General features: G+C 55.5%; 2 protein-coding genes across 7 annotated transcripts; one reads left to right on the forward strand and one right to left on the reverse strand.

The window, feature by feature from the left end:
* Positions 1-627: 627 nt before the first annotated feature.
* MRPL2 (mitochondrial ribosomal protein L2) lies at positions 628-2445 on the reverse strand. Its single transcript, XM_038130826.1, has 6 exons — positions 1988-2445; positions 1757-1898; positions 1553-1668; positions 1353-1463; positions 962-1035; positions 628-872 (listed from the first exon to the last, which is right to left on the reverse strand). Exons 1-6 carry the CDS (start codon positions 2424-2426, stop codon positions 660-662), a joined length of 1095 nt encoding a protein of 364 aa, XP_037986754.1. The 5' UTR covers positions 2427-2445; the 3' UTR covers positions 628-659.
* Positions 2309-27814, forward strand: KLC4 (kinesin light chain 4). 6 transcript variants are annotated; one of them, XM_038130821.1, is made up of 16 exons: positions 2309-2446; positions 12995-13261; positions 13451-13681; positions 14002-14080; positions 14167-14392; positions 14670-14757; positions 15065-15166; positions 15439-15612; positions 15767-15866; positions 16351-16403; positions 18864-18931; positions 19015-19123; positions 19902-20051; positions 26693-26817; positions 26915-26972; positions 27335-27814. In XM_038130821.1, exons 2-16 carry the CDS (start codon positions 13013-13015, stop codon positions 27422-27424), a joined length of 1902 nt encoding a protein of 633 aa, XP_037986749.1. In that variant the 5' UTR covers positions 2309-2446; positions 12995-13012; the 3' UTR covers positions 27425-27814. The 6 variants fall into 6 exon arrangements, with proteins under 6 accessions (XP_037986749.1, XP_037986745.1, XP_037986746.1 ...); XM_038130817.1 differs by lacking the exon at positions 2309-2446 and adding an exon at positions 3264-4149; XM_038130818.1 differs by lacking the exon at positions 2309-2446 and adding an exon at positions 3264-4149 and having other exon boundaries at positions 19902-20024.
* The last annotated feature ends 55 nt before the right edge of the window (positions 27815-27869 follow it).

Genomic DNA, 27869 nt, shown 5'->3' on the forward strand with positions numbered 1-27869 from the left:
TCCCTCCGCCGCGGGGCCGCGCCGGGGCCGCCGCGTTACCTCCGGCACCGCTCCCGCGCCGCTCCGGCCGCGGGCGCCTGCGCAGGCCCCGCCCGACGGCGGCCGTGAGGGCCGGGCAGGGGCGGGCGGCAGCGCGGAGCTCGGACGAGCGCTGCGGGACCGGGGCAGCGCCGGGGACTGGATGAGGCACAGGGAGCACAGCGCGGCGCTCGGGGCGCAGAGGGACGGGGCAGGGTGGGACAGGGAAGGCGGCGAGGGAAGGACGCAGCAGGAGCCGGCGGTAGAAGTGGGGCAAGGGAGCAGTGAGGCGCTACCGGGGCTGGGAGGAGCTGATGTCCGTGATTCGCAGCTTCCCAGTCACCTTGGCTGGAAGCCACCTTCCCGTCCGCTTGCCTTCATTCCTCCACAAGCTGAGGCTGAGAGAAGCGCTCGGGTGTCCTACAGCTAGGTTTGACACGATTGTGTCAACTGACCGGACGGGTCACCCACCAACCTCAAACTTTAGCCAAGGCAGTCCACAGCCCCATACTCATCTCTCCCACCAATCCTGCTCCTGCCAGGCACTGAACACAGCACAACTTGACCCGTGGGAAAGTGAGGAAAGGCCCTGTGCATAAAAGACATCAGTAGTATGAAAACCACTTTATTTGCTCCGGGCATCACTCCACTGCTTTGACCCGTGGCAGGTTGACATAGCTTTTCATGGGGGGGAGAGGCTTGATCTTGCGCCCGGCCCAGCCACCCTTGCGGTGCCACAAGCCCGTGTGCGGGCGCTTGCCCAGCCAGCGGTTCCGGCCCGCCTTCCCGATCACCCGCTTGTTGTGATCCACGTTGGACACGCGGCCCACCGTGGCCACGCAGGTCTCCAGCACCTAGGGGATGGAGAAGAGCTGCAGCCCTCCCTGGGGGCACACGGTTGCGTGCCCAGGCAATCGAGCCAGGGACAGCACAGCTCCTTTACCTGCATATGCCTTTTGGACGGCAGCTGCACAATGGCTGTCCCATTCACTTTCCGCAGCAGCACCCCACAAGTGCCTGCAGAAGTTAAGAGAGAAGGCAGCTGCATTGAGCAGCAGGACAAAGTATCCCACCCTGTGACAGGCACATCCCCATGCCGGTAACTCCCCAAAGCACTGTTGTACTAACTGCGGCACTTCTCGCTGAGAAAGAGCCTTGAGGAATTAACAGGGCAGAGCTGCCCCTGCTTTTCTGGAGGGATGTGTTGCACTCTAACATGAGAAGAAGATGGCAACTCTGTCACTGGCCACCCAGAGCAGTGCCTCCCTGCCCTCCTCTCCACGTGTGCTCAGCCAAACCCCTACAAAGAGTGGGTTCCCTGTGTGGGGACATACCGGCCGCCCGGATGTACTGCGCTCCCTTCCCAGGGTGGCTCTCCAGGTTACAGATCAGTGTGCCAACAGGCAGAGCCCCCAGTGGGTACGCGTCCCCTTCACTGGCTGACACTGGAAGACAGAAGCTGACAAGTTGGGCAAAGAGCAGCCGACGAGCCCTTGGCAAGACCGGCACAGCTGCCCCTGGCCCTGGCGTGCACCTGCCATCCTGCTAATGTGAGGCGAGTTCGTGATGCTGTTCCCTGGCTGCATGTTCTCCGTGGCAATGATCCAGCGCTTGCGGTTGCCGCCGGCCACCAGGGCGATGTCAGCCGACCTGCACGGAGAACCCGCGGCGGGTGAGCGGGGGGCCACGGCCGGCGCGACTGCCCGGGCCGGGGGCCGAGCCCGCACCCCGCACTCGCCTGCAAGGGTCGTATCGGACGCTGATGACCTTCTCGGTGAAGGGCTCCGGCGGGGCCCCCTCCTCGTAGCGGAGGCGCTGGAAGTCGATCATGCGGTAGCGCCGCTTGTGTCCCCCGCCGATTCCCCGCACGCGGACGCGGCCTGCGGGACACGGGAGCGGCTGCAGGCGGGACCCCCCGCGCCCAGCCGGCCCCGGCAGCCCGCCTGCGCTCGCCTTCCCGCCCGCCCACCTGTGTGGTCGCGGCCGCCCGTCTTCTTCATGCCCACGGGCCGCACGGTGTACTTGGCCCGGCACTTCCACAGCGGGTCGGTGGTGCAGCGCGGCGCCGAGCCGCCCAGCCCGCGGCAGGCGGCAAGCGCCGACACCGGCCCCGGCAGCCAGGGCTGGGGGGCGGGCGGCAGCGCCGGGGGCCGGGCCCGGCGGGGGCCCGCCGACAGCAGGAGGGCACCGAAGGCGCGGCAGAGCCCCAGCGCCGCCATGGCCGCGGGAAGGCGCCGCCGGACGGGGCGGGGCCGCCGCGGGTCTGGGCCGGGGCGGCCGGCAGGTGGCGCGCTGCCGCCGGCGGCCATCTTGGATTTAAAGGGGCTGCGCCGCTGAGAGGCGGGTGGTGCCGGCCGCGGGTCTCGCCCCGCCCCCGCCGGCACCGGGACAGCGACCGGGACCGCCATCGACGTCTTGCGCCCAGCAGGTTGGACTGGCGGGGTTACGGGGGCTCGGTCGCTCCCCTTCGCGGCCCTGGCGTGGGGAGGACACACGGAGCCCGGCGGCGCAGGCCGGAGCGGGGGCGGCCTTCCCGGGGCGACGCTCCCCCGCCAGCCGCGGGGGGCGGTGGGACCCTCGCGGGGAGCTGGGGAGGCCCCTGTAGTGGGGCTGGGGCTGGGGCTGGGGCTGGCATGGTTCGGGGACCGTCCTAGCCCTGGCCCTTGGGGCAGCGGAACGAGCGGGGGCGAGGGCAGCATTCGGGCCGTGCCCGCCGTGCCCGCCGTAACGCTGCGGGTCGGCGCTGAGGGCGCTGCCGGCTCTGCGGACTTTGGAGCCGGCGAGGCGCGCCCTGCGGGATCAACCCCTTCGGCACCGGCGGAGCCGCTGGCTCCGGAGCCCTGCCGGTGCCCGCTCGGCTCGGGCAGCTCCCGGTACGCAGGCTCGGTGCGCCCGGCCTCCCCGCGGGCACGGCCGACTGCCACGCAGAGACGGCCAGCGGAGCCCCCGAGGGAAGAGCGGAGTGTGTGCATGGCAACTGTGGGTCAGCCCTAGGACCCGGCCGTGGCTGTTTCCAGGGTGCTGTGGGCACAGACTGCGGGATTCACTGCTCTATAATTAGTTTGTGTCTTCATTGCCAGGAATGGCTTTCACTGTAACACAAATAATGTATGTTTGCACTTCTGCTGTGTAACTTACGTGACATGTAAGTATGCCATAGCTGTATGTACCCCCACAGATTTGTCCTCCAGAACTAGGGAATGGAGGACGGCAAGGTGCTTTAGGAAAGAAATATGTGTTGTGAGATGAGGCAAGAGAGAACCTGCGTGTCAACAGGGCTGGGCTGTGTTCCTCCTGGGACACCTGCAGCCCTTTCCCTTCTGGGGGAATCCGTGGGGAGGGACGGGAACACCAGTGCAGTACTGGTTCAGGCAGATTTGGGTAGCTGGGGACATGGTAGGGAGCACCATGACAGTTGTGTGCTACCGTGCATGGGATGGCTGTAGCGACAATCCAAGCTGGATCCTGTGTCCTTGTCCTCTCTCTGAGAAGAGCAGCCAGAGACTGAACAAGTGCTTCCCAGCAGTACCCGGCCCAGCCCCACACTGCGCAGCGTGGCCACGGCAGGGCTCCAGCCTTCCCGGATCTCCTGGATCTGGCCATTGCCGTGGGCACGGCGATACAGCCCCGCTGCTGGAGGGCTCTCCGCAGCTGCTCCAGCTTGGCTTTGGGGGCTGGGATGGGGTCAGCAGTGGGGACGCAGGCGAGGGTGGTACCAAACAGGACGTAAAACCTTCCGCCACAGGATGGAGGGTGGGATGGAGCAGGGCTTTGGCGGGCCGAGCAGGAGCCCGGCGGTGTCCAGCGCTGCTTGGGCAGCATTTGGCGGCACCGCGGGGGCTCGGCCCCGCTCCTGGGCGCTCCCCTGGATCCCTGTGGAGGGAGCTGCGAGCTTGGCGTGCGTGGCGCTTTCTGCGCTCCCAGGAGAGCGTCCGACCGTCCTGTTCCCGGAGCCTGTCCGCATCCCTCCCCTCCCCCTGCCGCAGTGTGGTTGGCTGCCGAGCGCCGGCTGCCTGCGCCGCCGCTCGCTCCCGGGGCAGCGCGGCAGACGGAGCCGCGCAGCGCCGCGGCCGCCGCTCCTCCGCCGCCTCCGCGAGCACCGGCGCTGGACAAGCCGCTGCAGGCAGCCAGGTACCGCTCCTCTGCGGCGTGGGGCGGGGGACATTCCCATCCGGTGACTGAGACGGGCAGGGTGCCCAGGCATCCAGGAACAAAGGACCGCTTTGATGCGCAGTTTCGGGCAGAGCCGATGAAAACTTTTTTTTTTTTCCCTTGTGAAGCTTTCACGTAGCCAGGTGGGCGCAGAATTTCTCTGTGGTGGTTCTGAGGGGCGAAGGGGTTTCTCTGGCTTGTTTGTTTCAAGGATACGCAGCGGGCGTGCCTCCTGCTTCCAGACAAAGCCGGAGAAACGATGACGGAGGCAGGTCATACAGCAGTAGCTCTCAAAGAGGCTTGTTTGGCCCCAAACCGTCTTTTCATTAATTAACTGCTTCCTGAGCTTTTCCGAAGCGGAGGTGCACCCTACCGAAGGTGGAGGGCTGGGGGAATCGCCGGTGAGCTTCTGTGAAGGAGAGGATGCGCCGGGGAGGAGGTGTCTGAAGAAGAGCTGGGGGATGGTGTTGCGGTAGAATGCTCTGGCCAGGCAGCCGGGAGAAATCTGCACAATGGTGGGAGGCAGCAGCACATTACCGGGAACAGCAGGCTTCCCTGCATCTTGCATAGCTGGCATCTGGCACTCTGCTGCAGTTCCATGCTCAGCTCTCCTCTAGTGCCCTTGGTCTGCTCTCTGCCATGCCACCTTGGAGATGTGGAAAACACCCACCCCTGCCTGCGCTTGTGGGGAAAGAGGGTGGTGTTCAGCACACATCAGGTCAAAGATCTGGCCTGCTCAGACAGAGGGTAAATAAACATGGCTGTGCTTTGCTGTAATTGGCAGAAGGAGCAGGAAGCATGTGTTCTCTCATCTGCTGTTTTGGAGGAATGTCCAGGTTGAAACAACAGCATTAACCCCAAATACCAAAATGGCTCTTGGGGCACAAAGGACACGTGGCAAGATACTGACCTTGGCAGAGTTGCTGGATAAATGCTTAATTTGCTGGGAAAGAGCCACGTAGCTCCTCAAAGAGCTCGAGCCAGAAATCGAACACATCCTCTGCTTGTTTCGCAGGTAGAGGTTTGTCCCTGTGACTTTGCCTGCCTTGCTGTGGTTCACAAAAGCTGTTTGCCTCTGGGAAAAGTAGTGCAGTCTTGCAGCCTGCAGTCAGCTGGTCTTTGCAGGTGCCCCAGGTACACCATGCAGGGAGTGTGGGCACACCAGAGCCCTTCAGGGCACACAGAGAGGCTCCAGAGTGCCTGCTGGTCCCATCTGCATCCTGGTTATCTCCTGTATGTGGCTCAGGCACATCCAGTGCATAGCCCTCACATTAGACAGATGCCTGCAAAGGCACTGGCTCCTGGGAATTACTCTGCCTGCTTTAATACTGCTTCATGCTGTCAGGGCAAGGTAATGGCTCTCGCTCTGTTTTTTTATAGTGCGAGACTCCCAATCAGATTCTGAAGCTGGGAAGAGATGCTTGCCCTGGCTCTGTTCCAGCTGCTTAGCTCTTGTCTCTCCACTAGCCTGGAAACATGGTTTAATGGTGTTTCGCTGTAGTCCCAGGCGCAGCAGATGCAGAATGGATTTGGTGAGCTGCTGCAGACACGAACAAGTTTAAAAACAAGGTCTTATCAGCTGATCTGGAGGTGCCAGCATAAGCTTGCTGGTGGGAGTGGTGATGACTGCTGTTCTCATTCCAATGGCCTGCTGGAAGGGGCAGGTTTTCCCAGCCAGCTGGGGTTATTAAAAATATGATGTACAACTAGAGCAAAATGGTTTTCTGCTAATGGAAAAAATCGGTGCTGTTTTTTTTGGGTTTTTTTGGTTGGTTTTGCTGTTGTTGTTTGCTTAGTTGGGATTTTTTAACCCTTGTTGATTCCAATATCTGTATTCTTTGATAGTAACAAATGGAGTGAAACCTTTCTGGTCTTGAAAGGAATGAATGATCTGATACAAAGCCAACCAGACTACCTGTTCTGTCTTCTTCAGAGTACATATCCATTCTGGAATTGGATGATGCTTTGATAATACAGGAATTGCTTCCTCTTGTCAATCAGAGCGAACACCAGTACCTTTTGTCTTGTCCATTTCCAGCTGTGGGCTGGAAGGTGGGAAGGGTAGGGGAAGCTCCCGTGTTCTTTCTGTAGTGGTGTGAACATGAGTCACTGTAGCCAAGTCCTTGTGAAGCCACCTTATCACCACCTTGCCCTGGGTTTCAAGAAGGTTATGTGACATGGTGTGTTTTATTAGAGATTGTGTGTGGTAGGGAGCTGAAGCTTCTGGGACAGAGGAGTGTTGGGAGGCTCCCCTTTGTGCTCTTTCCCTTCAGCTCCTGTCTCCTTGTGGCTTGAGCTGCAAATCTAGTTCCTTAGTCCTCGTCCCCTGGGCCTCTTGCAGCCTGCTGGTTAGCACAGACATTCCCAACACAAGCCTTCCAGTATCTAGAAAAAACCCCAGAGCTGGCATGTGTCAGCTGCTGAAAGAAGCAATCCTGGCCATGATCCTTGGACAGCCCTCCCTATCCCCCAGACAGGGATCAAGGCATATCAACAGCACAGTCAGCTTGTACTGTGTTATACGTGACTCTGAGGGTTGGGGAAACTGGTTGGGTGAAATCTTTCTGGGCTTGGAGACTGACTTCAAAGCCGTGTGGGGAGATGTCTGGGTGCCAAGGAGAGTCCTGGTTTTGGGGCATAGGATAATGTAAGACCACTTCTTGCCTTCACTGCATGCTGTGTTGTTGCAGGTGGATTGCTTTGGGAATCCAGAAATCCCTGGGGGACCTTGCTGGAAGGAAGCAGGCACTGCATTCCCTTTCTTTGGGCCTTGGATCAGTTTCTAGTGCTGTGGTGCCTCGCTCCTTTGTCCTGAAGAGGTGTTCACGAAAGGCAAATGCATTGAGTTTATCTGAGGAATTCAGATGAAGAATTTTTTTTCTTTTTTTTTTTTTTTCCTCCCACAAGAGGATGGTTAAGTCGTGGTACAGGGGTCTGAAGAGTTTGTGGGGTCTCTGTTTTGGGAGATGGCCCTTTAGTTAGACACAGATACCTGCTTTGGGTGAGGGAATGGACCAAAGACCTCTAAGCATTCATTCCAAATAATACTCTTCAAGCAATACTCAAGCCAGACTCTTTCTGAGGGAGAAGTTACAACACCAGAGTCCCTCTGTAGTAGTTGAAGTCATCTGGGTGTTGGTTTAACTCTCTACACTGTCTGCAGTGCAGGAAAGGTCTGAGCTAGAGCTGGAATTGGGAAGGGACTTTGGGTGGAAGATGGGACTCTAGGTGTCCCCTTTTTTTGGCAGTAGGATGTAGAAATTTATGAGACCACTGGTGGCAGAGAATATTATGGACGTTAGAATCTGAGTGACATCTTTTGACTTTACAATTGCAGCTCAGAGTTAGGGTGGGTATGACCTCCCAGGATGCTGGCTCCTGACTGATGTCCTCTTTGTGTGTTCTTAGTGGCTCTAAGGGAGCATCTAGGCGTTTCTGGCAAGAGTAACAAGCTTCACAGAGCACCATTCCTGCTCTGTGCCTCGAGTGAACCCCAGCATTTCCTGTTTTGCCTGGATTAGAGCAGCTCTGGAAATACCAGCTTGGATGTGGAGCCCAGCAGCGCTGGTTTGTCCCTTTTCTGTGGTTCTGCTCCAGGTGGCCTGGGGTGGTGACCCTGAGCACAGTGGCTCTTCTAGCAGTGGTGTGTCAGTGTGCAGGTGTTCCTGGCAGTGTCACTGTGTCCTGGCTGTGCAGTGGAAGCCTCGGAGGCCCTGCACAGCTGACTGTAATCTCGTGCAATCTGTTTGCTTTCTGACACTGGTATCAAAATGAGAAAATTTGTGCTCATCACACAGCCTCTGTGATGGCTGCAGCTTCGTCACTCTGTTTGCTTTTTACTGCTTTTATTTTATTTTTCAGCATCCAAAATATTAGGTCTAGGTTTTGTTGCAGTGTCCCTTAGGAGTGAAGACTCGCTCTCTTATTTGCAGTCTCACTTCTAGCTTCATTGGAGGTCAACCAGTCATTCCAGAGACCCTTTGTTGCTCAACAGTAATGAGCTGGTAGAGGTCCAAGGAAAAACAAACAAACCAAAAAACCCTCGCTGCTTTTATCAAGTTGTTTTGCTTCCCAAATGTATAACCTTGGTGTTTCTCCAGGTAGCAAAAGCATGTCTCACAGGAGGAGACTGGGACGATTATGATGAAGCAAGACAAAGCCTTGTGTTTCCATTTCTAAATGGAAAATCTATTTGCTGTCTATCTCCCAAATGTGGTCACTCGTTCTTGCTGTGGGTCAGACTTACTCTTTTCCACAGGAAGCTTTTTTCTAGAACCCAGCTGTCTTTCTGTAACTGCCTTACATCACTTATATCCTTGGATCACCTTCTCCTACGGAAAAATTCGCTGCTGAAATTCTGTTTCACTTCTTTGCAGCAAGTGCTGGCAGACCATCTGCAGTTTGAAGGATGCTGCAGTTATTGTCTTGTGCGTGCAGAGAGGCAGTGAACTGCATTAGTTGAGCTGTTTGTAGACCTGAGATCTCTGTCCTGTTGTAGTTGACTCCTGATTTCCCTGGTGCTTCTCCTCCCCCACTCCCATAGTCTTTTCTAGCATTAGGCGTCATAACCTAAGCTTTAAAATTGACTTCGACCCATTTAATCTGGCATCCTTGTAGATGTTGTGGGTTGAAGACAGGAGCAGTGAAGCTTCCAGCTCTTTCCTCTTAAAGGTCTCGCATGTGGGAGCAGTTTTGAGAGGCAGAAAAATGAGCTGCTGAAATTGCTGATGCTTAGCGATTCCGCGGTTGTGCACTTGAATACAGGAGGAAGGTTTTTGCCTGGCAGGATGTGCTTGCTGATGGATCCCCGGCTGATTGCTGCAGCTGCCACAAAGCTCGGTGCACGCACGTTCCTCCCCTGTCCTCCAAACGGGAGCAGAAGAGGGGAGATGAGACGGGTGCTGTCGGAAAGGCAGGCTATTCTAGCAGCTCGCTGGAAATAGGGAAGACGTGCCAACTAGAGCGGAAATGGGCGGGTGGAGACCTGGGCTGGGACACCTGCGCGTCCATGAGGACTGCAGCAGGATAAGCTGGGAACAGGACTCTCCATCTCTCAAGGAGTTCGGTGGAAAAGCATTCCTCTTGTTCAGTCTGAGCCCCACCCTGCAAAAGGCAAACCGTGATGTGTCCCCTCCTCTCTGCAGAAAAGCTCTGAGTGTTTTCTGCCTGGGTAAAGGACACTCAGGGCTCCTTACTGAATGGAAAGGAGTAAGAAGAGTGCATATACAGCAGCCTCAGCCTGCCTGACCTTGGCACTGGCTGCCGTAGCAAGCGTTTCCTCTTAGGAGGGCTGAGCACTGAGAGTAGACCTGCCAGTACTGGGGAGAAGTACAAATAAGCTAGTTAGGGAGAAATTCCTGCTTTGGAAAGTTAAGTCAGCTCCTGCTGGTGTTGGTTGCTTTTCATTGCTGTACAAGAGGTAGCAGCATTCAAATGACTTCTCAGCAGTCTCCTCTTTGTTTTCTTGTTGAGCAGCTGTGTGTTGTTCTTAGGTTTTGCACCCTGTGTCCAGCCTGGGCAATCCTCTGTCCACTGCTGAGCGTGGAAACATGTTGGTACCTAGCAGAGCTATGCTTCCAGGATGTCACCCTAGGGGAGAAAGGCTGAGGTTGTTAAAGATGTTTGCACAGCCTGCGAGAGAAGAAAAGCCTCTATTAGGATGCCTTGAAGGAGCTGAGGATGTAGCTGCAGGGTAGGATGAGTCTAATACACTGTGGATCAGGATGTTTTGATTTATTTTTCCTTCTCAGTCTGAAATCTTTGCAGTTTCAAAAAACAAGTTGATTGTGAGGACTGTGAAAGGTGTGAGGACTGTGAACATTTTCTGCTAGAAGGACTGAAGAAAGAATGTTGCTGTAGTAGAGATGCTGATGGTTTAATACACAGCAGTTTCACAGTTGAGGAGTAGTTCTGTGTGCAGTGGAATTAATGAGGCTGATTTCTATGGATCTGGGTCTTGTCTGCCTGACTTTGTTACCTAGCAAGGTGTGAGGTCTGGTGGCTTTTTATCCTGTAACATGTTCCTCTTCCCAATATGTTTGTATTGCACTTTTTAAAGATGGCAGCAAGATCTCTGCTTGGACATAAGTGATGCTGCCATGAAAACTGTCAGCATTTCATTTCATACAGTTGGCCCAGTACACACAGGGACCTGTACTGCTCAGCTCTGAGAGTTTTAGAGTAGGGTTCTAGTTTTTTTGGGTATGAGGCTGTTTCTGGGTATCTTCTTGTGTCCCAAGCATTGCTTATAATCCAGAGAACTCCCATTTGCCTGCTTTCCAGTTTGCAAGTGAGTCAGGGTGTGTTTCCTTACAAGTAGGAACCAGTGATGGGGCTATTTAACCCTTTAGCAGTTATTACCTTGGGTTCTGTGGAAGAGCTAAGTGCCTGCTGAGCCTTCCTGGGAAGCTGTCTGGATTTATTTTAGAGCCCCATAGTTCGTGGCCGTATGAGGCAGTAGTAACACCCTTTGGGCTGCCAACCTCTTTTATCTAGGGCTGGGAGTTGTTGCACATTTCTTCCTGAGTTGTGCTCACCTGTAGAAGTCTGAATTAAGCAAGGCTTTCCTTATTGCTTTAGCACTTGATCCCACTCCAGGTGTGTTAGAAAGGTGGGGAAAAGAATAACCAGGGGAACTGTTGTCTGGAATGCTTAGCTACCAGTTTCTGGAGAGTGAGTTTGGAAGATGGGGTATGAGTGGCAACCAACTCTCAGCAAGCCTGTTTTTCCTTTTGAAACAGTGTCCTCTGTCTTGACCTTAATGAGGTTTTTCATGCTGTTCTTGTCATATAATCTTCTGCAAAGGAAACTGGCATAAGTCATGGTCCAGATGAGACTGTTTTGGTAGAAAATGTGCAGGGTTAACTGCATGTGGAGCATGACAGGTACCCAAAAGTGAAAGATACAGTGAAGTATGACTCAGAATTGGTGCTGATGCTAGATCATGAAGTGAATATGAAGTCAGCATTGTGACTTTGGGGGAGGATGACTCAGTTCTTGTTCAGAGGTGTGAACAGAAACCCAGCCTTCAAGAGACACGAGGTGTTTCTGCCCTGCTGAGGGGTTCAGTAAGGTCTCCTCTGTGTGTTGAGGGTTTGCCCCCCCTTCCTGAGGGATGGATGTTCATCATGGGAACAGAAACCGAAGAGGAATTGAGAGGAGAGTTCAGGCCTATAAAACAACTGGAGGAAGAGTGAAGCTAAGGAGGAGGAGATGAGTGGGTTTAATAATGAGATGTGTGTACTTAAAACAGCTGTCCCAGTGCTGTTTGTCATCTTCACTTAAGCGCTGCAGTGAGGAGCAAGCTGGGCCTCTCTGTTGCTCAGGGCCCATCCCCAGTAGCTCCCTGGCACTTGGACAGAGGGCACAGGTGAGGAGAAGAGGAGCTTGCCAGAAAGGGCAGCTCTGCTTGCTCTGTTCCTGTAGCCGGGACAGTATTTCTGTTCTCTCAGTAAAACGGGCACAAGGCAGCTGCCGAACAAAGAGCTCAAACCATGCAGAGGTGGGTCCGCCAGGAGGTCAAAGGCAGATCTGCTGGCAGCAATTCCCTCACCTCCTCCTGTGTAGCTTCTGGGCAGCTTGCCAGCCTCCTGGCAGCAGGGCCCTGGGCACTCAGGTTGCAGAGGCCTCTGACAGCTCCAGGTAGCAAGGAGGTGCTGCTGGGCAGGTGCTGCCTGTGCAGGGCATTGCAGGAGGCTGGTTTTGGAGTGACCTGATAGCAAGGTGGGAGGTGGCTTTTCAGTTGAGTAATGTGAGGAGGCTGCTGGGGTGACCCAGCCGCTGGGAGAGGCTGTGACTGTGCTAAATAAGTGAGTCGTGGAGCAGCCAGGGTCTTGCTTTAGGGGTCTTGCCGGCCTGTTGTGTCTCAGCCTCTAGCCTGTTGCGTTTCCCTAGCTCCTGGACTTTGCATGCAGGTATCTTGCAGCTGCACTAACATTGTAGGTTGTAGAGCTGGGCAAAGGCAGTAGCTGGGTACTTTCCCATTGTGTGTCTGGGGGGAACAGGAGTACAGAGTTCTTAGGCCATCCCGAGGAGTCCTTGGGGTGGCAGCAGGGTGAATCAAGATGGAAAAGCTGTTGGTGTTTCAAGTCAACACCTGCGCAAGGATCATGTTAGTGACTGTAGCTGTTGGTGTATGTGAGCTTCCCCAGTCAGGCAGTGGTGTGGTGTGCCCTGCTGGTGGCATGTCCCTCAGTGCCACAATGGCAGTTCTGTGCTGAGGCTGTGATCCTCAGCATGTACTCTTCTGCTCATATTTTGGTACATTATTTTGGCACTATATCTGGCAATATTTTGGAATAGCAATACCGCTGATGCCCTCCTGTCTGAGATGCTCCTCTAGGAGATTTTCCTTTGAGGAAGCAGAAAACTTGGAGCTGGCGTCCTGTCCCTTTCTTCCGCAGTCAGAAGAGGTGCTGAGCTCTGACAGCCTCTCTGCATCAGTGGTCTGTGGGCAGAAGGTGTATAGATTGCAACCCCAGCTGCCAACCACAAATCTCTGCTCTTAAATGGAAGCTAAATTAGTCTTCCCCCCGCTGGGAGCGTGGGGGTGTTGGAGGTCACCACTGGTTGTCGCCTTTTTGTCTCCTGTCCTCGCAGGCCACCTGCACTGGTTGCCAGCACTCCAGCCACAAAAGCAGAAGCACGTGCCCTGACAGCTGCCTGCTGCCAGAGGGAGAGGGGAAGATGAGGGAGAAGGGTTTGGAGTAGACAATCTGTTAAATGCTGTCTCTGACTGTTTGAAGGAGGTTGTGGTGCTTGTGTCTGGTTGTGGCTCTCTGAAACAGCGCTGGGGCACTCAGGTTTTGTCTTGGTCTCTGTGCAGGGCTGCAGGAGTAAGACTATGTCCACCATGGTGTACCCAAGGGAGGAGAAACTGGACAAGCTGAGCCAAGAGGAGATAATTTCCAACACCAAGCTGGTAATGCAAGGGCTGGAAGCACTCAAGAATGAACACAACTCCATCCTGCACAGCTTGCTGGAGACCATCAAGTGCCTGAAGAAGGATGAAGAAGCCAATCTCGTGCACGAGAAATCCAACCTGCTCCGCAAGTCAGTGGAGATGATAGAACTGGGGCTTGGAGAAGCTCAGGTGAGAGTGGGGGGTGATCCCTGAGGTGTTATCTGGGATTGACGCAGGAAGGGTAGGCACGTGGCCATTTCCCATAAGATGCAGGGGTGGGAAGGGGCTAAGTGTAGAAGGCTAGCATGGGTGGACCCTAAGCATGCATGTGAGGGAGAGACAAGACTGTGGTTGTCACTGACTGAGACTCTTAACAAGGTGATGATGGCATTGTCCAACCATCTGAACGCCGTGGAGTCAGAGAAGCAGAAGCTGCGTGCTCAGGTGCGGAGACTGTGCCAGGAGAACCAGTGGCTGCGTGATGAGCTTGCCAACACCCAGCAGAAGCTGCAGCGTAGTGAACAGACCGTGGCTCAGCTGGAGGAGGAGAAGAAACACCTTGAGTTCATGAACCAGCTGAAGAAGTACGATGAGGATGTCTCGCCTTCGGTATGCCCCAGTCCTTTGGAGCAGCTGCTTTTGTGGGTCCGGGAGGTTCGACCAGGAGAGCTGCCTGCATGTTATCACATGATAACCTTGCCCTGGATTTTGCCCCTAACCATGCACAGCAATGCCTGTAGCTAAAGGGGACCTGCATGGGGCAAAGTCTCTGGATTTTGTTTTGTGGGGGGAGATGGTGGCAGAGACAGCAGGAGAAAATGAGTGTGTTGGTGGGCTACAGAATGGCTGAGAGTTTTGCAATTGACTCAGCCCAGGCTGCTGCTGTCTCTGCTGAGAACCAACAGTATTTGTGATTCTCATCCTCTCAGGAGGAGAAGGAGGGTGACTCCACCAAGGACTCTCTGGATGACCTATTCCCAAATGAGGAGGAGGAGCATGGTCCTGGATGTAAGTGTTTGCTCATGCATGGGTGCTGCCCGTCTCTGTTCAAGCCTGCTGGGCCAAATGTGCTGTGTTTATTTCTGTGCCCACAGTGCCCCACCAGCACAGCAGTGCCGTGGCAGCTGCCCAGCAGGGAGGTTATGAGATTCCTGCACGCCTGCGCACCCTCCACAACCTTGTCATCCAGTACGCTTCCCAGGGACGCTATGAGGTGGCTGTGCCCCTCTGCAAGCAGGCACTGGAGGACCTGGAGAAGACATCAGGCCATGATCACCCTGATGTGGCTACCATGCTCAACATTCTTGCACTAGTGTACAGGTGAGCGTGGTGGGAAGGGCAGAATTGGGCCAGGACAGCTTTCTGTACCTCCTGTTTCCCTTTACAGCACGTCCTGGGGCTCCCCAAGCTTCCAGGGGTTTGCCTTTCAGAAGGTTTTGGCCTAGGGTGGGGTATTTGGTTTGCCAAACTCACAGATATAATTAGGGGCTGATTAAAGCAGGGAGGAATGAGGAAAGAAAGGACTGTGAAGACTGGGTCTGTGTGCTCTGGGCTGTTATGTCCAAATCCCAAATAACTAGTTGACTTTGCACTGCAGGGATCAGAACAAATACAAAGAAGCAGCACACCTCTTGAATGATGCTCTTTCCATCCGTGAGAAGACTCTAGGCAAAGACCACCCAGCGGTGAGTGTCTCTCTCCTCTTCCAGTCACTTCTTCACCTTTGGGTGCTGCTGGGACATTGTTCCAGCAGTGTTTTACTGCTTCAGTATTTCCTGCTGGCTGGTTCAGTACGGCCTGTAAGGAGTTGGCTTCTCTTGGGTCCTGCGATATAGGCAAGGCAGCCTTCTGTCTCTGGACCTCCTTCTCTTGAGAAGCAGCAATACTGCAGGCATGGAGGAACTGTGACAGTCACTGTTACTGTTGCTTGTGGCCCTTGTTTGGTCTCGCTGGAATTTGCTTTGTTTCATGGCGAAGTTTCTGTCTCTGCAGGTGGCAGCGACTTTGAACAATTTGGCTGTTCTCTATGGCAAGAGAGGGAAGTACAAAGAAGCAGAGCCGCTGTGTAAGCGAGCCCTGGAGATCCGTGAGAAGGTACGAGTCTTCTATGCTCTTTCTCCTTTCAGCTCTCTCTGTGGGCTTTCTCCCTTTACCTCAATGCATGTGGGAGATCCAGGGCCTATCTTGTCTGTTCATCTGCTGATTCTGCCACCACCTTTCCTGTCTCTCAATGGAAACTGGAATTTCTCCTCCTCTCCAAACCTTGCCTTTTGTCTCACATAGGCATGTGCTGGGGGGATTCCAGTGTCTACTAACTCCAGGAGTCTGCTCCAGTCTTTGTGGCTTCTCTTCTTTTGTTCACCCAGGTTCTAGGCAAAGACCATCCTGATGTGGCCAAGCAGCTGAACAACCTGGCCCTGTTGTGCCAGAACCAGGGCAAGTATGATGAGGTGGAGTACTATTACTGCCGGGCCCTGGAGATCTATGAGAGCTGCCTGGGTCCTGATGACCCCAATGTGGCCAAGACCAAGAACAACCTGGTGAGGCACTGGGAGAGGCCATGTGGTGTTGGGGAGGGGTGCTGTGGGAGAGGTGAGCATTGCCTGGTGCTTAGAGACAGAGCAATAGCTGCAAGAGGTGGGCAGAGTTAATCTGTTTCCCAGTGGGGCTGGAGCTGTTTTGTTTTCCTTGCAGGCTTCCTGTTACCTGAAGCAAGGCAAATACAAAGATGCAGAGGTGCTGTATAAGGAGATCCTTACCCGTGCTCATGTGAAGGAGTTTGGCTCTGTGGATGGTTTGTACAGCAGAAGCCCTTGGGGCAGGGGAGGGTTTCCTGGCTCTCAGCCTAGACTTGTCTGGTTCTGATGTTGCCCAGACTGAGGGATGGGATGCCTTGCAGGACCCCTGCGTTGGGCCTCCTTTGAGAAGCTGCTGTTCTACTGTGTTATGCTGTTCCCCCTCTTCTCTCAGGAGTCTCAACACAGTCTTTTTACAGGGTTGGGTATAGTAAATAATGCTCAAGCATAGGCTGAAGTTCCTCCTGTGCACCTGGCACATGTACTTCTGCTGGGAGGACTTGTTCTTCCCTTCCCTTGTCCTGCCTTTGCAGTGTTAGTTGCCTTTCTTGGGACTCTGGGCCAGGGACCCGGGGGAGGATCTGGAGTGTCACTTCCCTCTGGTGAGGTGCTAGCTCTGAGGAACAGAGTGCTGGGCTGTACAGGAGGCAAACAACAGCCTGGGGTGGTGAGTGGACCTGTTTTGCATTCTTCCCCACACAGATGAACACAAGCCAATCTGGATGCATGCAGAGGAGAGAGAGGAGATGAGCAAGGTGAGTTTGATCGCAGGGGATTTGATCTTCTCTTACCACAGCCTGTCTCTTATCTCCTCCTTCCTGGAGAAGCTGCAGTCTGAAGAGGTACCAAGCCCAGGAGGCGTCTGGAGCAGGGGGATACAGCATTGCTGCTCCCTGAGCCAGCAGGGAGGGAAGGTCCCTCAGAGAGCAGGGTGTTTTTCCTTGGGCAGGGCTGTTCAGTCTCTCAGCCATGGCTGCATGCCCTTCTCTGCTTTAGTGATTGATCCCTCTTGGGCATGCAGATGATGGAAGATGGCAGATGGCAGAGGGTTGTGCTAGGCAAGGCCTTGGCACTCTGTTCCAAAGAGCTGCCAGTACCCAGAGCATAATTGGCTTCTAAAGCAGCTCTAAGGCTGTCCAGGGAAAAAAATGGAGGTCATGAAGAAATTGCTGTCACCTTGCTTAGGAAATGGAGCCATATCTGAAAAGGGCCTCTGCACAGGGCGGGCCCTAGCTGGCCTCTCAAAGGGGATAGAAATGGACTGTGCTTGCCTTGGGTTAGGCTGAGAGGCAAAGCTGCTGTTGCTTCTGCAGCCCAGGCCCTGCTCTGTGGTCAGTAAACGCAGCAGTTGTGTCTTTGCTTTTGCCAAGTGTAAGGCCCATCTGTTTTTTGGTAGGCGGGTGAAGCAGCAGAAGGAAGGTTCTGATCTAGTCCTCTCCCTGCAGTGGAACTCTACTTTTTTTTGGCCTTCAGAGCAGGCTCCAACCCTCCAGGGTTCAGGCAGCACTCTGGCAGGCTTGACTTAGTGACTGATGAGTCCCATCCTGTCAGCCCTAGAAGCAGGGCACTGGCAGGTGCTTCCCACATCAGCCTGTGCCTTCCCATTGAGCCACTCTGCATGGCTCCCAGTGCAGGGCACTGCTCAGCTTTACACTGTTCTGGTTGCTGTACTGCGAAGGCTCTGCTGCAAAGAATCTGCACTTGCTGCAGCACCATCCTGGAGAAATCCAAGCTGGAGTAGAGACCAGGTTCCCATTGCCCCCTCTGGGACTGAGACTCTTCTGATGGTATCTTTGGAGAATTTAGGGGTCAAATGTAGATAACTGTAGTATGAAGCTATGCTCCAGGTAACGCAAGCTCTGCCATGGGGCAAGAGAGCAGGCTGAGAGAGTCACAGTTGGAGTAAGAGATTCATTTTACATGTGAGTCTTAGGCAAGGGCTAAACCTCTTTCCCTGACTCTGGGGCTCCTCTCCCCAAGGCAGCTGTGCCTGTGCCCCATGGCAAAGCAGGGTTGGCACTCCTGTCCAGGCAGCAGCAGTAGTCACAGACTTGCTTGTACTCCTGGCCCAGGAGCTGGGGCTGATGTGCTGTGCCTTGTGCTCTTTCCATATCTTCTGTTAAACTGTATGAAATTCCTCTGACAGAGCTTGGCTACTTTTGTCCCTTGCCCCTCTTTCCTGGCAGCAGAAGGAGGGTAGTTCATGCCATCAGTGGGGCTTTGGGCACAGCTGGCAGCCCTGGCCTTCAAGGCTTTATCTGTCCCAGAGGTTCAGGTATCTGTCTTTTAGGTTCAGACACTCTTTAGGGCTGCCTCGACAGGGGAGATGTACTGAGTCCTGAACTCCCCTGTCCTTGGTGCCTGCCCAGGCTGTGTAAGCTCTGGTGTGAAGAAAACTACATGTGCCTGTGGCACAGGGAGACTGGCATTTGGGATAAAGAGCTGAGAAGTGCTGTGGGACTGAGTGAGAAAAATGGTTCCCATGGTGGAGACAGTTTCTTCAGGCTAGAGGGTAATCGTGCTGTGTGCACCTGCTTGGTGCCATGGTCCTACATACCCAGGGCTAACAGTACTGCCCTGCAGTGTGGGTTTTCCAGATCTTCCTCCTCGAGCATCGAGTTCAGCCCCCTGTGCTATTGCTCTGGCCAGCAGCCCGTTTGCAGCTGGCTGGGACAGGGCCAGCTAGCCAGCTTTGGGGTGCAGATGCTGGCCATGAGGAGGGGACAGCTAACTGGGCAGAGCTGCTGTAGGGCAAGGCTGACCTTGTAGGCCAAAGGCTGGGATGTGGCTGGCTGATTTCTTTGCTAGTCCTGGCTAAGGGATTTAGTGCCCATGGTGACTGTCATGCTGGTGGGGTTTTGTCTCCCTTTTGCATTTTGGTTGGGGCGTCATGCCCTCCATTATGCCATGAGAATAGGCTGTGCTGTCCCTGCTGCCTTTGGTACCATGGAAGGGGGTAAGGAGATGGGATGATGCTCCTTCCTGAAACTAGGATATCCCTTTTGCTTATGGTCCAAATCTGTTGCATCAAACATGTTTTTAACTTTCCTACCAGGAAGCTGCTGGGCTTCATCACTGCATTTGCATGTTGTGCTTCCAAAGGTTGGGCTGGTGCAGGGGTGCAGCCTGGGGTCTGACCCTGGCATTTAGTGGCAGAGCACAGGTCAGAGAAGATCAGTAGGTGTGGGATTAACAGCTCTCTCCTCACCCTGCAGAGCAAGCACAGAGACAGCGCTCCCTATGCTGAGTATGGTGGCTGGTACAAGGCCTGTAAGGTTAGCAGGTAAGAGCTGGTTTGTGGGCAGCTGTGGACTCTGTGGGGGGGTGACCCCGGGGCTCCTGCTCACCTTCCCTGTGTTACCACAGCCCAACTGTGAACACCACTCTGAGGAACCTGGGTGCGCTGTACCGGCGCCAGGGCAAGCTGGAGGCAGCCGAGACCTTGGAGGAGTGTGCAGTTCGCTCCCGGCGACAGGTAACCCCAGAGGGACCTTCCCTGGTGTGGGGGGCATTGCAGGGCTTGGGGTGGCACCTTATGGCACTGCCTGTGGTTGGGGTGTGCTGAGGGACTCTCTTGGGCCTCTCTGATGTTCTTGGTTTGCGTTCCCGTGATGCCAGAGGGCCTTGGTGGTTGGGGATGCATTTGTGCAGAGATCCGCACGTGTGTAGGTGTGTCGGCCGGTGCGTGGATGGAGCAGATGTCCGTGTGTGGGGAAGACATGGCTCACTGAGAGCAGAAATACAGCAGCAGGGTTAAGGCAGGTTCCTGGGCTTTGTCAGCTACTGAGGAGGGCTACACTTACTGGGATGTTTTCTTCATACTAAGTTTTTTGTCCAGAGGCAAAAAATACCTAGATTTTCTTAGAGTACCTCTTGCCTTAAACTCTTCTCAGTCCTCAAATAATAAAGCAGGGGCTGTAAGCACCTAGCACAAAAGACTGAAGGACAGCTGAATCCTTCACACTTCAAAATGTGAAGGAAAGAAGCTGTCAGCTTTGGGGTAGCAAGCCCTTGTTCCGCAGGGTTGGTTATGGCCTTGTGAGGACTCATTGAGCTGGGAGTTCAAACAGAGGCTGCTAAGTGCAGGGTGGCATTTGGCTCCATCCTGGTTGTGCTGGGCAGTTTTGGCTGTGATGGGGCAGTGGCCAAGAGAGGGAACAGGAACCGAGCACAATGGTGGCACAGTGGATCTCCAGAGGGAAGGAACAAGTAAAGACAAAACACGGTTCTTCCTTATCCTTTCCTACTTGCAGGGCATTGACCCAATCAACCAGACGAAGGTGGTGGAGATCCTGAAGGAGGGGGATGGCACAGAGAGACACCGGAGCCTGGGGGGCAGTGTCAAGTACGAGAATGCCACAGACGGTAGCGAGGAAGTGAGTATGGGCGTGGAATGGAGCGGGGTAAGTACAAGACACCATCAAGAATGGCCTCAGCCGGCTGCCAGAGGGAAGGGACAGCCTGGCTGAGGGCTGTCCCCGCGTGGCCTGTCGTGGCATCCTTGTCTGCCTCCATTCATTCCCTGCACATTTCCTTCCCCTTTCTTGGCATGAGCCAGCCAGCCCGCAAAGGTGCGTGTCTGGGTCTGGCTTCTGGTGTACAGAACAGATATTGCCAGCTGAGGGCTCCTGCTTCCAGGGAGCTGCCAGGCCCTGGCAGTGCGCAGCATGAACCGGTCCTGGTCTGCCCTTAATCTTAGGCTTGTAACCTTATTAACATCTCTCCCTGCTGCTCCCCTCTGGAGGCCCTGGCTGAGAGCATCAGCCCCATCTCGGGCTCACCCAGCCTGTGAGAGCCATTTGGCTGTCTGTCCTGCACTGTGCCACTGACGATGCTGAGCCTGGGCAGGGTTGTGTGTGTGTGATACGCCTGGTGTGTCTGTGACTGACTGACTGCAGCGCACAGGAATAGTCTGTAGCCAGCATCTTTGCTGTCTCCCTCTCCTGGTCTCGTGCCCTAGGCAGGTTCTGGCCAAGCAGAGGGCATGGAAGGCAGGTCTTTGCAGGATGGCAAGCTGGGCTGACCAGTGGAGGCAAGAGACTGGTGTTAGCTGAGGCACAGACAGGTCAACCTGAACCTCTCTAGGCTTGCTCTGAGGCTGAAGGTGACTTGGTCACTAGCACTGAGTTTGGAGAAAGGTAATGATCCAGGGCTGGAACAGATGCCTTTTGTCTCCTGCAAGCAGGAGGATGGAGAAGAGGCAACAAGTGAGCATGGTGATGGTGGGTGCTTGGCTCAAGGGCTGCTAGAGCTGTTAATGCTTACATTCCTTCTGCAAACTCTGAGAGCACAGAGTAGCTGGGGTTGTTGCAGCCTGGCATAGGGAAGGCACTGAGCACACAGAGTCCTTTGCTGCCCCCTCACATCTGCTAACCCTTCCCCACCTGGCTTTGCTCTATCCCCACCTGCATGAGCTCCCTCCCTTCCTCTTTTTTCTTCCCTGTTGCCATGACAGCCCTTCAGCACCCAAAGCCTGAAGCCTGCTGGCTCTCTTGATTGTGGATTGTACGCAGGAGGTGGCTGAAGGGGATCTGAAAAACAGACCTTCAAGTGGACCCAGCAGCTTTACCAGATGTCCTTTACCAAGGCTGTCCTTTGCCCCAGGTCTTGGCATCAGGACCAAAGAGGGTCTGAGCTCTGGCAAGGCACCAACTCTAGGTCCCTGCACTCACCATTAGTAAGGGGGCTAGACAAGCACAGAGAGAGGGCTGCAGGTTTGGATTAGAATCACCTGGTCCCTGTGCTGGCTGGTGTCTTTCTGCAGCTCCTCCTGACTGTGCTTGGTGTTGGGTGATCTCTTTGCACTGGTGATGGTCTGGGAGACCTTCCTGACAGTCTCTGAGCTGATCATCCTAAGGCAAGTAGGCAGTGCCACCCTCTGCCACAGCCAGTCCCGGGGAATAGTCCCTGCTCATATGACCCTTCCCTAGGGGGGTCTTAGCAGAGCTTCCCTGACCCAGACAGCTGTAAATAGAGGATTTGAGGGCTAGCCCAGCACCCTGGGGGACACAGCTGCTGCCACACGGTTCCTTTTCCAGCCTGCTGCACACACAGCCAGTCTTCTCTTCTGAACCAGCAGCCCTGCACTGTACTGAGGCTCCCTGCAAAAGAAGGCTGAGGCAGCTCCTGCTGCTCCTGTCTGTCATGGCCTGTTGTTTCCTGTGTTGGTCCAGAGACCTCAGATGTGCTGCCTTAAAGCAGCCTCTGCTGCAGGCAGGGCTGTGGGAGCCCCCAGGGTGCCCTGTGCCCATAGGCAGCTCTGGAATCACCCCAGGGCCTGGTTCAGCTGCTTGCTGCCCGGGTGATTGGGATGTGAGAGCAGGAGGATGGCACCGGCTCCCAAGGCCCAGGAGCAGGAGCCCTTGGAGCAGGAGACCCAGGCTGTTCCTCCCTGAGCTAAGCTGTTCCTGCCAACCCAGTAAGCCCACTAGCAAAGAAGTGAGGCTGGAGTTTCAGCCTCACAAGACTCTCTCCCTGCCCAGACGTGGCCTGTGGTCTCTGCATGCAGCCTGGGCCTTGTCCCACCTGCTCCCTAGGTGACCTACAACCTCACAGCCTTGTAAATTGTGTCTTTCTCCTCTCTGTGCACTAGGCTTAAATGCCTCCCGAGACTCCCTCTTTCCCCTCCACCGCAGTCACCTGGATGTTTGTGTTGTATCCTCCGACTTTTCCTCCACACCATCCCTCCTTCCTCGGCAAGAGCTCCACGCCAGTCCCCCAACCCTCCTGGCGCGCGAGGGCACCGCGACGCCTGCAGAGGAGTGCCTGGCCACGTGGCCCAGCTCCAGTCCCGTGGCCAGCAAGAGCAGGAAGAATCTGCGAGGAGCTGCCAGCTCCCCCAGGCCAGGGTGACGGGCCACCGTCCCCTTGCGTGCCCCCACCCCTGGCCTGCCCTTGCACATCCCTGGGGCCCAGGCCTGCCGGGGATTGTCTTCACTCCAGGCTTCGCTCCATTGTCACTAGACATCCTCAGCCCTCCTAGCTTCTTCCCTCCATCTCTGCAGAGGCTCGAAGATGGAGGGCTGTTATGGGACAGCGAGGCCTGGCCTAGGCAGGGCTGTCATGTGCCCAATGCTTTCTTCCCTGTAGGCTTAGCTGATATTAGTGCCTTGTAGCAAACCTGTGCTGGTTCCCAGTGAGATGGGCTCTCCCTGCAGCACAGGGCAGTCCCCATCTTGCTTCCCTCCTCCCTGCTGAGCTCTGTAACCCAGGAGCAGTGTGTGGGTCTCTCTGCAGGGCAGCCCATAGAGCTACTGTACATCCAAGGTGGGGGGGGGGGGCAACAGCCAAGGACTATGTACAGGAACTGGCCAGCACAAGCATGTTTGGCTGCAGCTTTCTGACTGGATGCTATAGCCAGGTTCCTCATCTGGCATTAAGGGCTGAATCAACCCCCCATTGCTACAGGGTTCTTAGGTGTGGCTGGTGGGAGAAGTGGGGGTGAAGTTGTTAGCTGTTCCTTGAAAGCAGAGGAGGGGTAGGAGGAAAGGAGAGTTTTTCTGCAAGGGGTAGACCCCAGACCATTACAAGTGGCTGAGATGGGGAATGGCCTGGATTGGAGCAGAGTGGTTGGGAGAAAAAGAAGGTGCAAAGATGGATGTGAGGAAGCAAAGGGCTGGGGCTGGAGGTGCTCTGAGCAGGTGGGAGCAGATGGGATGGCTGGAGGGAGGTTGTTGCAGGGGTAGGGGCTGGATTGCTCACAGGTCTGTGGGGCTGACTGCAGTCTGGCTGTCCCTAGCCAAGTGGGTGGGAAATGTGGTACCCTGTTACCAGTCTGGTCACCCTGCTGACCCTGAGGGGGTGTGGGGGTGGCCAAGTGCCTCTGATGGCTTCAGGCCTTCACAGGCTCTGGTGCTGTTAGTCATTACTGGGGTATAGAATGTGTCTCAGGGCCAGACCTCCACTGTCTTGGGTCTCACATCCTTGAGTGTACACTCTCATCCCACCTCCTATAGGAAGGGAACCTTCCTGGCCCTCCTATCTGGGAAGAAAGCTGGGGAGGCTGTAGGCAGCAGGATAGAGCCCAGGGGCCAGCACAGGACTCCTTATTTATTTAGCTAGATCCCTTCTTTATGCTAGTCATCTGGCAGGTTGTGATAGTAAATGTGCTTGTGTCTGTCTGGGCCTGGCTTTCCTGTGGTGGTGCAGAGGCCTTGGGGTACATGCATGCTGCTCCCCTGGAGTTTGTGCTTACTGAAAGGAAGCTTGTCCTCAGGACATGGGGCATGGAGCCCAGGGCTGAGTGCTGCAGGGCTGTCCTCTCTGTCCCAGTGCTGCTCCATGCTTCTGGAGAGTGGGGAGTTCCCAGTGCAGGATGTGTTTGGACCTCAGGGCCACCTGCCCCTGTGCTTGCCATGTCCTGGACCTGGTGCTGTAACAACCATACCTCTAATTAAAGGTAGACTGACCCAAATTGCTGCCCTGTGCTTCTTTCCATGCTCTGTAGGCCAGCGTCGGTCAGCCCTGGGGTGGTGGGTGCAAATGCTGCTGGAGCAGGTCTGGGGGTGCTTGGTGTCTGTCTGTGTCTACAGGGGCCTGTGCTGCCCCCAGGGCTCCCCTCCCAGGCTGAGCATTGGAGATGAAGGACCCAGCTCCACTGTGCTTTTTCCCTGTCCTCCAAATTGGAGTTGCTGCTAACCTCAGCTCTGTAACCACGTGTGGCAGGGCTGTCCTGGGGCATCTGAGCTTGGACCTTCCCCAACAGGCATTTCTATTTAGCCAAAGAAATACCCCATTGTGTCCCTCAGTGCTGAGCTCTACATGCTGCCAAATCCTGCCCAAGTCCTCTGCCTCCATGCATTAGGCAGGGTTGGAGCATGCCGTGGAGAGGAGCTCAGTGGTGGAGCTGCTTATTTTTTTTGAATGCTCTCATCCTGGTGGGTGCAATGGGGTGGGGGCTCTGCGGCAAACCAAACCCATAAATGTTCTGGGTTAAAAATAACCCGTCAGGAAAGGGAGTGGGGGGAGAAGAGAGGCTATTTTTAACCCAGCATGCAGCAGCATTTGGTTCTGGTGTTGGTCTGCAGTCAGTCTGCATCGCTGCAGCTGGGGAAATGTGGCTCCATCCTCCAGCTCTGATACAAGGAGCATACTTCCTGGCCTGATCCTGCTGCCCCTGTACCATGGGGCTGCTCCCCTGTCCCAGCTGTGTTCCCTCTTCCACCCCTGGCTTGCGTGCCCTGGGAAAAGCAACAGTGCCTGGCATAGCAGTACCCTGCAGGGAGAGTGGTGACCCAGTGTAAATCTGGTGGGGAGGCAAAAGACACCTCCCCATCTTTGTTAATGCTACACACTGATATTCAGCTCATCCAAAACCTGCCCGGGATGCTCGTGCAGGAATTGAATTGTTTACTTTGCTGCTTTGGCTGCTCTCTGCATTTCTGGTGAGTGGGTCCCTCTGCAGCAGCCACACATGGCTCTCAACTTGGAAAACCCTCAGCCCAATGAGAATGTGAAGAGATTCAATGCTCTTGTTTTGTCCAAGAAGGGATGAGAGGAATCCCAGGAGAAAAAGGTTTGCTGGTAGGAGAAGTCCTGGTCAGCTGTTAGAGAACAGTCTAGGGCTGGCTCGGCTTTGGGTAATCGGAGCAGAGGAGTGCTGGAAAAGCCTTCTCCAAGGGTCACAGTCTGTAATGGTCAGCACAAGGGGGTGACTGGCCTAAGGGAGAGACCCTGCCTACCTACAGAGCTGCTTGGGCAGTGCTGAGGTAATTGCTGCTGCTAGCCTGAGCCACAAGGCATTTGGGTCATTTGGAGTGCTTCGGAGGGGCTCCCTCACATCCTCCTAAGGAGTAAAAAGGCTTTTGCCATCACTTCGCCTCCTTTTCTTCTGCCCCAGTGTTCCAGGGGCCATTCACAGCAGGAGCAGGGAATACTGCTGTCATCCAGCCATCAGAGCAAAAGTAATTCCACATCAGCAGTGCTGTCATCCTTATGTAACAAGCAGGCCGGGCCACAGGGGAAGAGCTTGGTGGCATGATGACATGGTGGCATGGTGTGGTGCTGTGCTGGCAACCTGTGGATGCATGTGGAGCAAAGTGCAAGAGGTGGATTGGAGCCTGTCAAGGCCTGAGAGTGCCTCACTGAGTACTGGGGACTTTTGGAGGCATGTGGGAGGAAACAGGCTCAGGAACAAGATTACAGGCTGGATTTGGTGTTCAGGAAAAGCAGACATAAAAAGCCCTCTGCAAAGTGCCACCCCCTGGGGCAGCTAATGGGGTTGCATGCAGCTGAAGTTGGGGAGGCCTAGGAGTAGTGAGTGGTGTCTGCTTGCCAGCACGGTGCTGGTGCAGCCAAATGAATCCATCCAATGCAGGAGCTGCCTGAATTGCTCCAAAGGCTCAAAGCTAATTGTCTTGGAGGTGTTAGACATGGGACAAGGCTGAGTGTGCAGTGTGAAGTGGTCTTGTGTGGTGTGAGTGAGCCTGCAGGACCAGGTGTGCATCTGTTTGAGTGCTGGACAGAGAGGAGGAATGGTGATGGTGTGGTGAAGAGACGGGCAAGGGGAGGAAGAGGATGAGGATGGTCTCCAACCAACAGCAAATGAGGAGAGAGTCCTTGAAATGAAAGCCCCAGCAGCCTGTCCTGGCCTGACAAAAGCATCCCTAATCTTGGGATAAGCCCCAACAGGGCTTGTTGCCTCTCTGGCCACTGGGACCTCCTTGGTAGTTGCTGCCTGAGCTGCTGCAGGTGATGGAGCTGTGTGATCTTCGAGCAGGACTGTGCAGATGCCAGTGTTATTTGTGCTGGGGGCCTGGGGCAAGTCAGCAGCCTGTCTGGGTGTTGAGCTTGCACTGGGCAGGAGGGAGTATCAGGCTGGATGAGCCGGATAATAGCAGCAGACTCCATGGTTATCATGTGCTGTGGAGAACCGGGTGAGGGGAAGCCATGTAGTGAGCAGTAAGCCTGCTTTGGGCCAGGGCTAAGCCCTCAGTGCAAGTGAGCAAGAGGATGTTTGGAGCCAGTTCCAGCCACTCATCAGCATCATGCCAGAGCCTGATCAGTGCCACTCAGCCATCACCCTGGCTTGTGTCTCTGTGTCCAGGATGGCAGTGGCACTCTCCAGCGCAGCAGCTCCCTGGGAAAAATCCGGGATGTGATACGGAGGAGCAGTGAGATGTTGGTCAAGAAACTGCAGGGCAATGGTCCCCTGGAGCCCAGGAACACCAGGTACGTGTGAGGGTCAGGCTGCGTAGATGGCCCTGCCACCTCGTGTGTCTGACCACTCACAGCACGATCACATCTGCTTTCCTCTGCTTTCTTGTAGCATGAAACGAGCTGCGTCCTTAAATTACCTGCACAAGTCTAGTGATGCTTCCTTCGAGGTAAGCACAGTGTGAGTGCTGGGGCTGGTGCAGGACTGCACGTGAGGCTGGGGGCTGTGTGGCCAGCGGTGCAGGGGGTGACGGGCATATTAGTGAGCCCCAGGCGCAGTGCTGAGAACCCCTGAGCTTGTAGCCCCTCGTCTGAGGTCAGGGCTCCAAATCTGAAGGTGTTGCTTCCAAGGACCCACCTTCCTCCCCTCAAAGCTCAGCCATAGATTGGGAACAAAGGCAGCAGCTATTGTGTGTGATTGCACCACCAGGGCCGTCCTGGCTTGCAAGGCAAGGGGTGCAGGAGTTGGGGTGGCAGCTTTGGGGCATGGGGGTGGATTGCAGGTACCTCATGGGCACTGTATTTTTTCCAGGGCACCCAAGGCTTCCGTGCGGAGAGCAGAGGCCTGAGCGCCAGCAGCATGGACCTGTCCTCCCACAGCTCCCTGCTCTCCTCCAACTGAGCTGGCTGCTCCGCTGCTGGGCACGCTGGCTTCGCGCTGCACGGGGCAGCGCCCGGCACCTCCCCACACCACCTACTCTGTTCTCCCCATCACCGGTTCTCGTGCCACCGTCTGCCTGCCCAGCCCGGCCTCCCCCGGGGGTCCCTAGCTAGTTCGGGCCCCGCAGCCCGCTCGCATGCTCCTCTGCTGCTCACCGGGGCGCGCAGCTCTGCTGGCCGCATGCTCGGTACCGGTCACACACGCTCACCAGGTAGAATCGCCAGCCCGGGGAGGGGGGCTATCCCCCAGGCCGGGGCAGCGGCGGGAGTGCCCCATGCCCCCGGCACGCCGGTTCCCCGCCGGATGATCGCTGTACTTTATTTTATTAAATAAAACCGACCCTAGAAGCGACCGCGGCTCGGCCTGAGGGGGACGGGGCGGGCGGGGCGGGGGCGGGCGCCGCCTG

The sequence above is a fragment of the Motacilla alba genome, chromosome 3 (assembly GCF_015832195.1).
Source record: "Motacilla alba alba isolate MOTALB_02 chromosome 3, Motacilla_alba_V1.0_pri, whole genome shotgun sequence".
NCBI classification, from domain to species: domain Eukaryota; kingdom Metazoa; phylum Chordata; class Aves; order Passeriformes; family Motacillidae; genus Motacilla; species Motacilla alba.

Excerpts from the sequence above, each read along its gene's own strand:
- MRPL2 (XM_038130826.1), bottom strand. The coding sequence starts at position 2,426 with ATGGCGGTCCCGGTCGCTGTCCCGGTGCCGGCGGGGGCGGGGCGAGAC. Across the intron at positions 1,464-1,552 it reads TCACATTAGCAGGATGGCAG|TGTCAGCCAGTGAAGGGGAC; the intron begins GTGCACGCCAGG and ends TCTGTCTTCCAG. Across the intron at positions 1,036-1,352 it reads GCAGTACATCCGGGCGGCCG|GCACTTGTGGGGTGCTGCTG; the intron begins GTATGTCCCCAC and ends TAACTTCTGCAG.
- KLC4 (XM_038130817.1), top strand. The coding sequence starts at position 3,412 with ATGGTAGGGAGCACCATGACAGTTGTGTGCTACCGTGCATGGGATGGC. Across the intron at positions 13,262-13,450 it reads TGGGGCTTGGAGAAGCTCAG|GTGATGATGGCATTGTCCAA; the intron begins GTGAGAGTGGGG and ends ACTCTTAACAAG. Across the intron at positions 16,404-18,863 it reads AGAGAGAGGAGATGAGCAAG|AGCAAGCACAGAGACAGCGC; the intron begins GTGAGTTTGATC and ends CTCACCCTGCAG.